This window comes from Coregonus lavaretus, assembly GCF_964263955.1.
Source record: "Coregonus lavaretus genome assembly, chromosome: 20".
Lineage (NCBI taxonomy): Eukaryota > Metazoa > Chordata > Actinopteri > Salmoniformes > Salmonidae > Coregonus > Coregonus lavaretus.
Window position 1 is genome coordinate 3,384,923 of NC_140007.1, and position 12,309 is coordinate 3,397,231.

A 12,309-nucleotide genomic window follows, 5' to 3' on the forward strand; every position below is an offset into this window, starting at 1 on the left:
TCAACCCACATAAATGCATAGTGCATTTAATGTTTGTTTTTTTATCGAAAACTGTGATAATTTGTTTAAATAATCGAACCGAAACTGACCTCAAAAAGCACTAAATGCTCAGCTCTATTCCTTGGCCATTCATAACTGATTGATGTATTAAAAAACTAACATTGATGTATATTTTATGAAAGCACTGTAAAAGTGGAAGATATAGTATCTCTACAAAGCCAGAGCAAATTATTTAAGGATATATAATTTCACAAATAAAGATCATTCTTTAGTGATGCATCTGAATCTTACTAAATCTCCTAATCAAATGTTCACCATCAATATTACAGTCATGTTCAGGAGTACCGGATAGAAAACATTTAGAAATGGAAAACAAAAGTTAGTGCCCTCCCATGTTCTAAATTTTGTGGCTCTACTGCCCTCCTCTGGCCAAACATGGGTAACTACAGCCTACTGGGAGCCCATAGCAGTGCATCAAATCCCAATTGTCTAATTATAAACAACATAGATACTGCCCGGTTGTATTAGGTTCTTATTTAATATCTTAACTTATCAATGCTATATAAATGACAGATTCTCAAATGAATGCCATCTACCAGCAAGAGGGTGTAGCATGCGCATTAGAAACCAGGAGAGGTTATAATATTATATGTCATTTAGCAGACGCTTTTATCCAAAGTGACTTACAGTCATGTGTGCATACATTTTTACGTATGGGTGGTCCCGGGGATCGAACCCACTACCCTGGCGTTACAAGCGCCATGCTCTACCAATTGAGCTACAGAGGACCACAAAATGAAGCACTTTTTATTTAACTAGGCAAATCAGTTAAGAACAAATTCTTATTTACAATGACGGCATACCCCAGAAGACGCTGGGCCAACTGTGCGCCGCCCTATGGGACTCCCAATCACAGCCGGATTGTGATACAGCCTGGAATCGAACCAGGGTCTCTAGTGACTGAGATGCAGTGCCTCAGACCACTGCGCCACTCGGGAGGTTACACGGAGGGACGCCACGTTCAAATAATAGGGCTCCTATGACACATGCATAGAAGTCCTACCCTCAGACTGGAGCCTCCACCAGCATAGTCTCTCACGAGTGTGGTCTCCAAGGCACACACAAGACCCATGACTCTACTTTGGAGAAAATCAAAAAGTATACAGGAAAAGAACAAGACAAAAACACTAGCTTAAAGGCCCAGTGCAGTCAAAAACTTGATTTTCCTATGTTTTATATATATTTCCACACCATGAGGTTGGAATAATACTTTTAAATTGTGAAAATGATTACACCCTGTCAGTGAAAGAGCTGTTTGAAAAGACCGCCTGAAATTGCAGCCTGTTTTGGCATGCCTGGTGACATCACCAGGTGGTAAATTAGTTAATAGACCAATAAGAAAGAGTTCGATCCTATCCGCCAAACCCAGCTAGTTTTCCCCTCCCCACTCCGACAGTCCTAGCTAAATTCTTGCTTGAAATTCCTCTTTGCTAAGAAGCTATAACTGTTTATTTTGGACCATTTTAATTGAAAACAATCACAGTAAGGTACTTAATTGTTACCCAGAACTGATGTGATATTAAGATAAAAAAGAGCTGTGAGTGAACAATGGCACACTACAGGGAACACATCTATTCTCATCAGCAGAAGTAATTCATCTTGGAGTACACATCTTATCCACGCATTCCTCCCAGAATAAAAGTTACTGGCAGTTTACACTCTACAACGATTTCTTGTATTGAAGAGCAATGTCTCATCTATAGAGAATGATAGAGGCCTCTAGTGGCCAAAAGGCCACATTAGCATGGGCAGCGCCATTGAGGGCTTCCACCATTTTAATATAGTCAACTGGGTGGAAGTTACAACTTCATTGGCTGATCCCTCCTGGTGACCCTGATGGAGTCATGTCCAACTGGGTCATCAGGAGGGATCAGCCAATCGTGAAGAAAACAGACAACTATAAAACAGAACCCTCAAAAGGCGCTTCCCATGCCGTCAGATGCGAAAAATAGCACAGATACAAAGATGAGTCCTCTATCTATCTCTATGGTATCATCCCATTTTGTTGGCAAAGGGTAGCCACCTAGTGGTCTAAGCCTCTTATTGCAGAATCAAGTCATAACAACAACAGTAGCAAACAAACAACTTTGGAAGTAGGCCTATATGACAATGGTAACAATGGACAGATCAAATAATAATGATTCGGCAGAATTATGAACGATCTAACAATACAACACTTCTTTGGAGAGAGATACAGGGACATCACTCCACTTCTACACCAGAAAGCACATTAAGTGTTTGTTTAACTTGTATTGGTATATTTATGTTTGAATGATAATTGTAAAGTGATAAGAGAAGTTGCTTGGTAGACCTCAAAGCTTCCTGGTTATGCAGTCAGGAAGTTGCTACCCACCCTTAATATGATTTTTTTACCATGGTTACACCAATAGCCCGGTACAAGGATGGTGCAGTGCAATTTTATTTTCCCTCAAATCCACCTTCCCTCCCTCCTCAAGACAGACACCACCTCAGTTCTCCATGAGGGAGCGTTGTAGAGCCTCCTGGATCATAGTGTGTTCGTCTGTGGCGTAGTCCTGGAGAGAAAGAAAAGCAAGGCATTAATAAATAAGACAGAAAAAAAGAAAAAAAAGAAAGAGGTCCAGAGTACAATAACTGAATTGTGGCCATTGTGTCTTAAAGTCCCACTTACCACAAAGGTGTCATAAGAGAAGGTGTGTCTAATCTTGAGGTGCTGGAAGAAGTCAGCGCTCCTGTAGTTAGGGTCTCCCCAAGGCATAGAGGCACAGATAGGACACACCTGCAAGACAACAAAATATAACTTATTTGTTAATCTCTGGACACAGATGGGCCTTTAGCTTGCCTTCACAAGTATCATATAACAAAGCAGCAATAGACATGCACACTCACACTGTCAAATGTCCAGCCATATTTTTACTGGCTTTATCTAATAGAAACCCTTTTGAATGAGGTCCCATGAAAGCTAAAGGTGAGTAGAACTACGCCTGTTCTTGGGGTGGAGACATTTTTTGGAGCAACGCGCACATTGTGTAACATGATACTCTCCACAGTCCATGTGTTCCTAGACCCCCGAATAGCAACATACACAAGGGGGCACTAGGTTTGTTTGACATTACCACATTATATGGCTGTAGGCTCCTCCACTAGCTTGTTGGCTAAAAACAGCAAGCCCGCTAGCCTATTAGCTTCCCACATCTCCCCCATGTGAAATAATCTGATTTACAGTGGGGGAAAAAAGTATTTAGTCAGCCACCAATTGTGCAAGTTCTCCCACTTAAAAAGATGAGAGAGGCCTGTAATTTTCATCATAGGTACACATCAACTATGACAGACAAAATGAGAAAAGAATTTCCAGAAAATCACATTGTAGGATTTTTAATGAATTTATTTGCAAATTATGGTGGAAAATAAGTATTTGGTCAATAACAAAAGTTTCTCAATACTTTGTTATATACCCTTTGTTGGCAATGACACAGGTCAAACGTTTTCTGTAAGTCTTCACAAGGTTTTCACACACTGTTGCTGGTATTTTGGCCCATTCCTCCATGCAGATCTCCTCTAGAGCAGTGATGTTTTGGGGCTGTCGCTGGGCAACACGGACTTTCAACTCCCTCCAAAATGTTCTATGGGGTTGAGATCTGGAGACTGGCTAGGCCACTCCAGGACCTTGAAATGCTTCTTACGAAGCCACTCCTTCATTGCCCGGGCGGTGTGTTTGGGATCATTGTCATGCTGAAAGACCCAGCCACGTTTCATCTTCAATGCCCTTGCTGATGGAAGGAGGTTTTCACTCAAAATCTCACGATACATGGCCCCATTCATTCTTTCCTTTACACGGATCAGTCGTCCTGGTCCCTTTGCAGAAAAACAGCCCCAAAGCATGATGTTTCCACCCCCATGCTTCACAGTAGGTATGGTGTTCTTTGGATGCAACTCAGCATTCTTTGTCCTCCAAACACGACGAGTTGAGTTTTTACCAAAAAGTTCTATTTTGGTTTCATCTGACCATATGACATTCTCCCATACCTCTTCTGGATCATCCAAATGCACTCTAGCAAACTTCAGACGGGCCTGGACATGTACTGGCTTAAGCAGGGGGACACGTCTGGCACTGCAGGGTTTTAGTCCCTGGCGGCGTAGTGTGTTACTGATGGTAGGCTTTGTTACTTTGGTCCCAGCTCTCTGCAGGTCATTCACTAGGTCCCCCCGTGTGGTTCTGGGATTTTTGCTCACCGTTCTTGTGATCATTTTGACCCCACGGGGTGAGATCTTGCATGGAGCCCCAGATTGAGGGAGATTATCAGTGGTCTTGTATGTCTTCAATTTCCTAATAATTGCTCCCACAGTTGATTTCTTCAAACCAAGCTGCTTACCTATTGCAGATTCAGTCTTCCCAGCCTGGTGCAGGTCTACAATTTTGTTTCTGGTGTCCTTTGACAGCTCTTTGGTCTTGGCCATAGTGGAGTTTGGAGTGTGACTGTTTGAGGTTGTGGACAGGTGTCTTTTATACTGATAACAAGTTCAAACAGGTGCCATTAATACAGGTAACGAGTGGAGGACAGAGGAGCCTCTTAAAGAAGAAGTTACAGGTCTGTGAGAGCCAGAAATCTTGCTTGTTTGTAGGTGACCAAATACTTATTTTCCACCATAATTTGCAAATAAATTCATTAAAAATCCTACAATGTGATTTTCTGGATTTTTTTTTCTCAATTTGTCTGTCATAGTTGACGTGTACCTATGATGAAAATTACAGGCCTCTCTCATCTTTTTAAGTGGGAGAACTTGCACAATTGGTGGCTGACTAAATACTTTTTTTCCCCACTGTAGCTACCTACCTACATGTCTAAACAAAAGACTTCACTTCGCCAGAGAATTACATGACCCATCAAGTTAGCCAGGTGTGTCTGGGGGGGGGGGATACGGCTATCTATTGTATTTCATGTCTAGACAACAGTGACCCATCCACTTAACTGGATGTGGCTGGTGGGTGGTTATAGCATTTCCTTCACATTACCCATCAATTTAGACAAATGTGTCGGGTAAGCGTCATCTAATAATACAAATATTTTATAATCTGGACACTTTCTGGTTTTTGATATTAACCATTTCACTGTACCGTTCACACCTTCTGTATCCTGTGCATTTGACAAATAAACGTAAATTGTATTTAATATACTGTGTGTTTACCAGAGACGGTAATGTGAAGAACAACATGACCTGCACCAAAGTCAGATTAGGATATAGGCCAAGGAGCAGAGTATTTTAACCTGGAGTTATTCCTTATTGTAGGCTACTACTTTTAGTCTTGAAATCTTTGGTTATTTACTAAACTACTCTGTTTAGCACATGACCTCACATGTGAATCCTTAAAGAGATTGGTGGGGCTAAGGCTTAAGAGGGTGTGAATGATGCTGAATGGGTGTAGACCGAAGAGCTCTCCAGTAGGTGTACCAAAACATTCAAGGATCATTTTCTCAAAATTTGGATTACAAATTTATCAATTTTTAAAGCAGAATTACTTTCCCATTGTTCCTCAACTGCAGTGTATGATATACAATTTTCTAGCTCTGAATCGCTACTTTCATCCAATGTAAAAAAACACAATTTCACCGAATCGAGGTGGTTGGTCACATTTGGTGGCAGAGAAAGAAAGAAATGTTGTGTCTGGTAAAATAATATGTGGTACTGTGTAGGTTATAGCAATGTTTAATTAGTTATCTTATTTGCATTTGTTCAATGCCTAAACTGATTTAATAGACTATATTAGATGCAGTGCTTTCTTTAAGTATTCAGACCCCTTGACTTTTTCCACATTTTGTTATTTTACAGCCTCAAAGAACTTCACTGGACTTTATGCAAACTGGAAACCACATATCATTTATTGTAGCTGGAGATTTTAACAAAGCAAATTTAAGGACTAGGCTGCCGAAGTTCTATCAACATATCGACTGTTGTACTCGCGCTGCTAAAAACCTCGACCATTGGTATTCGAACTTCCGGGATGGTTATACGGCCCTCCCCCACCCTCCTTTCGGCAAATCTGACCACGACTCCATTTTGCTCCTCCCTTCCAATAGGCAGAAACTCAAACAGGAAGTACCCGTGCTAAGGACTATTCAACACTGGTCTGACCAATCGGAATCCACACTTCAAGATTGTTTTGATCACGTGGACTGGGATATGTTCTGGGTAGCTTGCAAAAATAATTTAGACGAATACACTGAAACGGTGACTGAGTTTATCAGGAAGTGTATAGGTGATGTTGTGCCAACTGTGACTATTAAAACCTACCCTAACCAGAAACTGTGGAAAGATGGCAGCATTCGCACAAAACTAAAAGTGCGAACCACCGCATTTAACCATGGCAAGGTGACTGGGAATATGGCAGAATACAAACAGTGTAGCTACTCAGTCCGCAAGGCAATTCAACTGGCAAAACATCAGTATAGAGACAGTGGAGTTGCAATTCAAAGGCTCAGACACGAGAAGTATGTGGCAGGGTCTACAGACAATCACGGACTACAAAAGGAAAACCAGCCACGTCGCCGACACCGACGTTTCGCTTCCAGACAAGCTAAACACCTTCGTCCTCGTCCCTGACAGACCTTGAGAGGATCTGCAGAGAAGAATGGGAGAAACGCCCCAAATACTGGTGTGCCAAGCTTGTAGCGTCATACCCAAGAAGACTCGAGGCTGTAATCGCTGCCAAAGGTACTTCAACAAAATACTAAGTAAAGGGTCTGAATACTTACGTAAATGTGATATTTCCGTTTTAAAAAAGTATACATTTTCCTTTGTCATTATTGGGTAGTGTGTATATTGATGAGGGCTCCCGAGTGGCGCAGCGGTCTAAGGCACAGCAACTCAGTGCTTGAGGCGTCACTACAGACACCCTGGTTTGATTCCAGGCTGTATCACAACCGGCCGTGATTGGGAGTTCCATATGGCGGCACACAATTGGCCCAGCGTCGTCCGGGTTTGGCCGGTGTAGGCCGTCATTGAAAATAAGAATTTGTTCTTAACTGACTTGCCTAGTCAAATAAAAAGGTCAAATTAAAAAACAACAACGATTTAATCAATTTTAGAATATTTGCACATAATCTCTTGCACATCTAGCATTCCAGTGTTAATACTATTGTAATTATTTTGCACTATAGCCTATTTATTGCCTTACCTCCATAACTTGCTACATTTGCACACACTGTATATATATTTTCTGTTGTATTTTTGACTATGTTTTTTACCCCATATGTAACTCTGTGTTGTTTTTATTGCACTGCTTTGCTTTATCTTGGCCAGGTCGCAGTTGTAAATGAGAACCTGTTCTCAACTGGCTTACCTGGTTAAATAAAGGTGAAATAAAATAAAATAAAAAGACTGTAACGTAACAAATTGTGGAACAAGTCAAGGGGTCTGAATACTTTACGAATCCACTGTATATGGCTGTACAGATTCCTGGTTCAAATCAACCCAAGACGATTAACCCTGAAGATGGGACAAAATGCATAACAAGGTGGCTCAGAGGGAACCAGCTAGAGCTACCTTTTGGAAACCCCTGTATTAGAGGATAAGGAGAAGCAAGATGTATACTTCACCCAAATACTCCTCCTTGGTGGGCTTTCTGTATAATTCTCTTTTAGGGAGACTCATCAAGAAAAATGTCATAGTTGGCACAGATTTGGAAAATCTATATCAGTTGCATTACCCCCCCCCCCCCCCCCCCTCCGATATAACATTGATATATACAAATACGGGCCGGTACCAGTTGACACATTTGCAAGTTTATGTATTTTTATCAGCCAAAAGCTGTAAATTACCGGCTAACGTAAACACTGTCACACACATAGACATTCTCATGCCCCCCCAACCTCCACCACATCCCTTCTCCATGTTTTTTGGAAGCCGCTATCTATGACCATAACACTGTGGCAGATGGATGAGAACAGTGGAGCGGCGTAACAGACTCTTTCACACTCTCACAGGGCCCTGAGCGCCCAATTTTACAAATCCCCATTTAATTTCTCCTCTTCCATCCTTTCCTTTACCTTTTCCCTCACTCTTGACTTTCTGTCAAGCGCATGCTTATTCTCTCCCTCGCTCTCTTTGCAACCATATCTCATGTTACACCCATGGCTGAGGCAGGCCGTCATAGACATAGCATGCATTAACAGTAACAGACAATCTTTGTCCTCACGTTTCACACAATGAATGAATGCTTGAGGGAAGCCAATTGTGAGGTGGGTCATGATTCACTGAAGACCCCTTACCACGTGGCGCGTGTCCCGGGCATGCTGGGAAGTGCAGTGCTCCACCAGGCCGTCCTGGTCCAGGTTCTGGCAGTTACAGTAGGGGCAGGAGAAAGTGAAGCGGTTCGGCACAGGGCTGGGGAGACAGAGGGGAAGTGGAATGATGATATGTTTAGGTAGTGCCTCTTTTGTATGTATTATATAACCATGATCCCTCTGGGTTTGTGTCATTCCCATGAAACCCAAACACAGCGTTTATGCAAAAGTCAAAGCCACCAGTCAATAAAGACGTTAGAATATTGAGAGCCATTACAAAGTTGAGAACCTATAAAGATGGGTTGATCATCAATACATATGGAGAGAGGCAGAGAATATTACACTATAACCACATATGGATAATTGCACAGCATATCAAAGCTGCTGTACCACCACCCTCCATGTCTCACCCAATAATGTTAGGCTGGGTCTGGGCAGTGGTCCTGACCCCCTCCTCAATATACTCCTGGTACTTGGAGCACGCTGCCGTGTGGCCTCTCATCTGGGACAGGCCCACCTGAGAGTCGATAAAACACAAGGCATCAATGCTAATGGTAGTGCACTTTATTCAAAAACATAGGTAGATTTAAGCACATGTACAATAGATAATTCACTCACTAATCTTAATTCCTTTGACTATTCACATTGTTTTACAAACTGCTATACACACACACACACACCTGTGCTCCACAGCCCTTGCAGGCCGCCATTGAGGTGTGTATGAGGTCCTCTAGATCAGTGGCTTTGGCCCAGTGGCCCAGTGCTGCCCTACAAACGGCACACACTGGCTTCTGGGGTCGCAGGCACTCCTGCAGACAACTTTGACAAAACCTAAGGGTGGCGGGAGAGAAGGGAAAGGAGATAGCGATGTAACTCATTCATAGGCTAAAATGAAAGCAAACATATAGCCATCGTATTACAGCAGGAAAACGAAAGTGAAACGTCTGGTATGACAAAACAACAATACAGATTTTTGAACCACTATGTTCATCACTGACAATTGCTTACTTTACTTTGTGAAATTAGACGACGGTACGAGTAGAACTGGTTTGTTTAATTGATCAATTCTATTCCTGATACAAACGAAAGACCTGTCCTCTGAGGACTTTGGGTTTTGTAGTTCTTTACAAATCTACAGAATGCATTTCTTACATAATTTAACTACAAACGCCACAATTCATTGAAGCCCATTTCTTGACGTAAACAAAACTGAAAGTAAAGCATATATTTATGAACTTGCAAATATATTACCAACATATAACATTAAAAGCCAAAGGAAACATGAATGGCAAGTTAAATATGATTTCCTGTCAGTAGTTAGCTTGCCGGATCACATAACGTTACATGTTCAATCCCTTAGCTAGCCAGCTCACAACACAGGTATCTTGCTGGTTAACGTCAGGCAGTTTAGCTTGAACTTGGATGATGTCTAGCTAGCTACGTTTACAGACAAACAAGTATATATTTGTGTAAAGATACTTACGTATGTCCACATTGTGTTGTGACAGGGCTATCGAAAATCTCGAGACAAACCGGACAGACGAACTCTGTCCCGTCCCTGTCGCCGCCAGAAACATTTTTATTCTGCTGTGCGGAGCTAAAAGATCCTAGCATCGCCATTTCTACTCTCTCGGCTGTCTGAGGGGAGGGTGGAGGGGGGGGTGGAGCATCCTTAGTTTTTTGTTGTTGAAGTTTGACAGACATGGTAATCTTGAGCTGGGTTCAGCAGGGGAGTATTCACTAGAAACCAAACAGAAGCAAACGAAACAGGGAGGCACCTTCCTGGATTTCTCCAATAGAAACTATACTTTTGTTGAAAAACGTTTCTGAAACTGTTTGCTACGGGTGTGTACTTATGAATACACACCTGGACACAACGTTAGACAATGTTCAGATATAAATGAATGATGTAGAGCAGTGATTCCCAACTTTCTTCGGTTACTGTACCACCAACTGAATTTTGCTCCCTCATAAGCATTTTATCAGTAGGCCTATGGTCTCATGAGTCTTCCCAAGTACCTCCATGGTATGGAACGCTGATAGGCTCCAAAAGTACGTTGTCAAAACGCGATCTTTTGAACGCTATGCATGTAAAGTAAGCTGGTGCAGGCGCTAAATTAACATGTTAAGTTAACACTTTCACACGCTAAATTAACGCGTAAAATAAGCGCGTGCAAATGTGCTTGTAGGCAGTCCAACATGTGCTAAATAAACGTCTGCAAGCTGTCCTGCACACTCAAATTAACGCCTACAGCTGTTAAATATACACCTACACACACTAATTTAACACGTTCTTTAATATGCTAATTTTACCAGCCAATTTCCCTAGCTCCTCCTTTCAACCACATTTCACAATTTGAAGGAACTTCCTTTTCCACTGCAAGCAGGGCGAATCTTCTGAAATGAAAAGTGAAGCACGTTGGCGGACATTGACGGCTAGGCACGCGGACGAACCACGGCACACGGTTGTGAATCGAGAGGGATTTTTGAAATCGTTGAAAAACGAACAAACTTTACACGGTGTGGCGGAGGTTCGGCACGGCCGTGCTGTGAATGGTTCAGAGATGGTAGGAGATAGTGATGGAGAGTAAAGTGAAGCAAGTATGGAACATAGTGGTACAAATAAAGGAGGGAGTAAGAAAGAGAAAAAGAAAGCAGGAGAGAAAGGGAGTAGGGGTATGAAGGGGATGGAGAGGTCTATGGAGGTAGAGAGGAGGCAGAAAATGAAGTTTGAGGAGAGAAACCTAGCTTCCAACGCTAGCGGAAGTTCGGAGGTAGAAAGTGCAGAAGGAGGGCAAGATAAAACACGAGAGGAACATGGAGGTGAGGAGGAGCATAAAGTGATTATTAAGTTTAGGGAGGAAGGGGGAGTTGGGGTGATGAGTCCGATAAGGTTGATGGCTGTGATAAAATAGTTGATTGGGGAAATTGTTAATGCTAAAATGTTAAGAGATGGGAGATTGTTGGTGTTCTGTAAGGACATGGCGCAGAGGGAAAAAACTATCGGAGTGAAGCAAATAGGGAAGTGTAAGGTGGAGTCGAGCAGCTGGACTGATCAACCAGGGAAGCAGTGGAGTAAATGGGTGATAACAGGAGTGCCTGAGAGTGTTAGCATTAAAGAGGTAAGGGACAATTTGAGAGCAGGCGTTCTAGTGAATGTACAAAGATGGAGGGGGTGGAGATAGGGTAGATAGCACCTTCATAAAGCAAGGAATTCCCTACAAGATGATAGGCAAAGGTATTGAACAGGAGTATGTGGTGGTGAAGGTGTGGATGAGAGGAGGGGTGCTAGTGGTAGTGAATTACTATAATCTGTGTCAGATATTGGACATGGAAGTGCTGGAGAGGGTGGAGGGCCAGGAAATTAGTAAGGTAATGTGGTGTGGGGATTTTAACGCCCACGACACACTTTTATTTATTTTTTTTGGGGGGGGGGGGGGGGGGTGGAAATGGCCAAATGATGCAACATTTCATAGAGAAGAAAGATCTGGTGTGCCTGAATGATGGCCGAGGGACCAGGATTGATGTAGCCACAGGGAAAGAGTCTGTGGGTTCAGTTTCAGGAGCTGAGTGAGCAGGTGATGGCTCGGGTGGATATGAGAGGATGTAGATAGTATGAATAACTGGGTGAGAACAGCGTTAGTGGGAGCAGCTACTGAGGCTATACCTAAGAGTTCAGGGAGGAGGAGGAGGAAAGCAGTCCCATGGTGGACGGAGGAATGTGGGGCAATGGTGAGGATTAGGAACAGGGCATTTAGAGTACTGAAAAGGATGCATAACTTCCAACATCTGATTCAATATAAGCAGGCCCAGGCCATGGTGAGGAGAACTATCCGTCAGGCAAAGAGGTCATGTTGGCATCGGTTCTGTGACACCATTGGAAGGGCGACACCTGTGGGAGAAGTGTGGGGGATGATTAAGAGGGGGAGTGGGATTATCCTGTGGGGAGGGTGTGGCAGTAACAGATGAGGAGAAAGCAGAGATGATG

The 12,309-nt window shown here is 42.7% G+C and overlaps 1 protein-coding gene across 2 annotated transcripts; it reads right to left on the minus strand.

Annotated features, from left to right (window-relative positions):
- Window positions 1-793: 793 nt before the first annotated feature.
- LOC311147907 (E3 ubiquitin-protein ligase RNF114-like) lies at window positions 794-10,015 on the minus strand. Of its 2 annotated transcripts, XR_014614828.1 has the most exons (7): window positions 9,805-9,955; window positions 9,002-9,152; window positions 8,732-8,838; window positions 8,307-8,421; window positions 2,711-2,818; window positions 1,972-2,594; window positions 794-1,884 (listed from the first exon to the last, which is right to left on the minus strand). XR_014614828.1 is itself a non-coding variant. In XM_084184746.1 (6 exons), the coding sequence occupies exons 1-6, from the start codon at window positions 9,939-9,941 to the stop codon at window positions 2,529-2,531; spliced, it is 684 nt and encodes a 227-aa protein (XP_084040872.1). In that variant the 5' UTR covers window positions 9,942-10,015; the 3' UTR covers window positions 794-2,528. The 2 variants fall into 2 exon arrangements, 1 of the variants encoding a protein (XP_084040872.1); XM_084184746.1 differs by having other exon boundaries at window positions 794-2,594; window positions 9,805-10,015.
- Window positions 10,016-12,309: the final 2,294 nt, after the last annotated feature.

Coding starts and splice junctions, on each gene's coding strand:
- LOC311147907 (XM_084184746.1), bottom strand. CDS start 9,941: ATGGCGATGCTAGGATCTTTTAGCTCCGCACAGCAGAATAAAAATGTT. Junction 8,839..9,001: donor GCAAGGGCTGTGGAGCACAG/GTGTGTGTGTGT, acceptor ATCGACTCTCAG/GTGGGCCTGTCCCAGATGAG. Junction 8,422..8,731: donor ACCCAGCCTAACATTATTGG/GTGAGACATGGA, acceptor CTGTCTCCCCAG/CCCTGTGCCGAACCGCTTCA.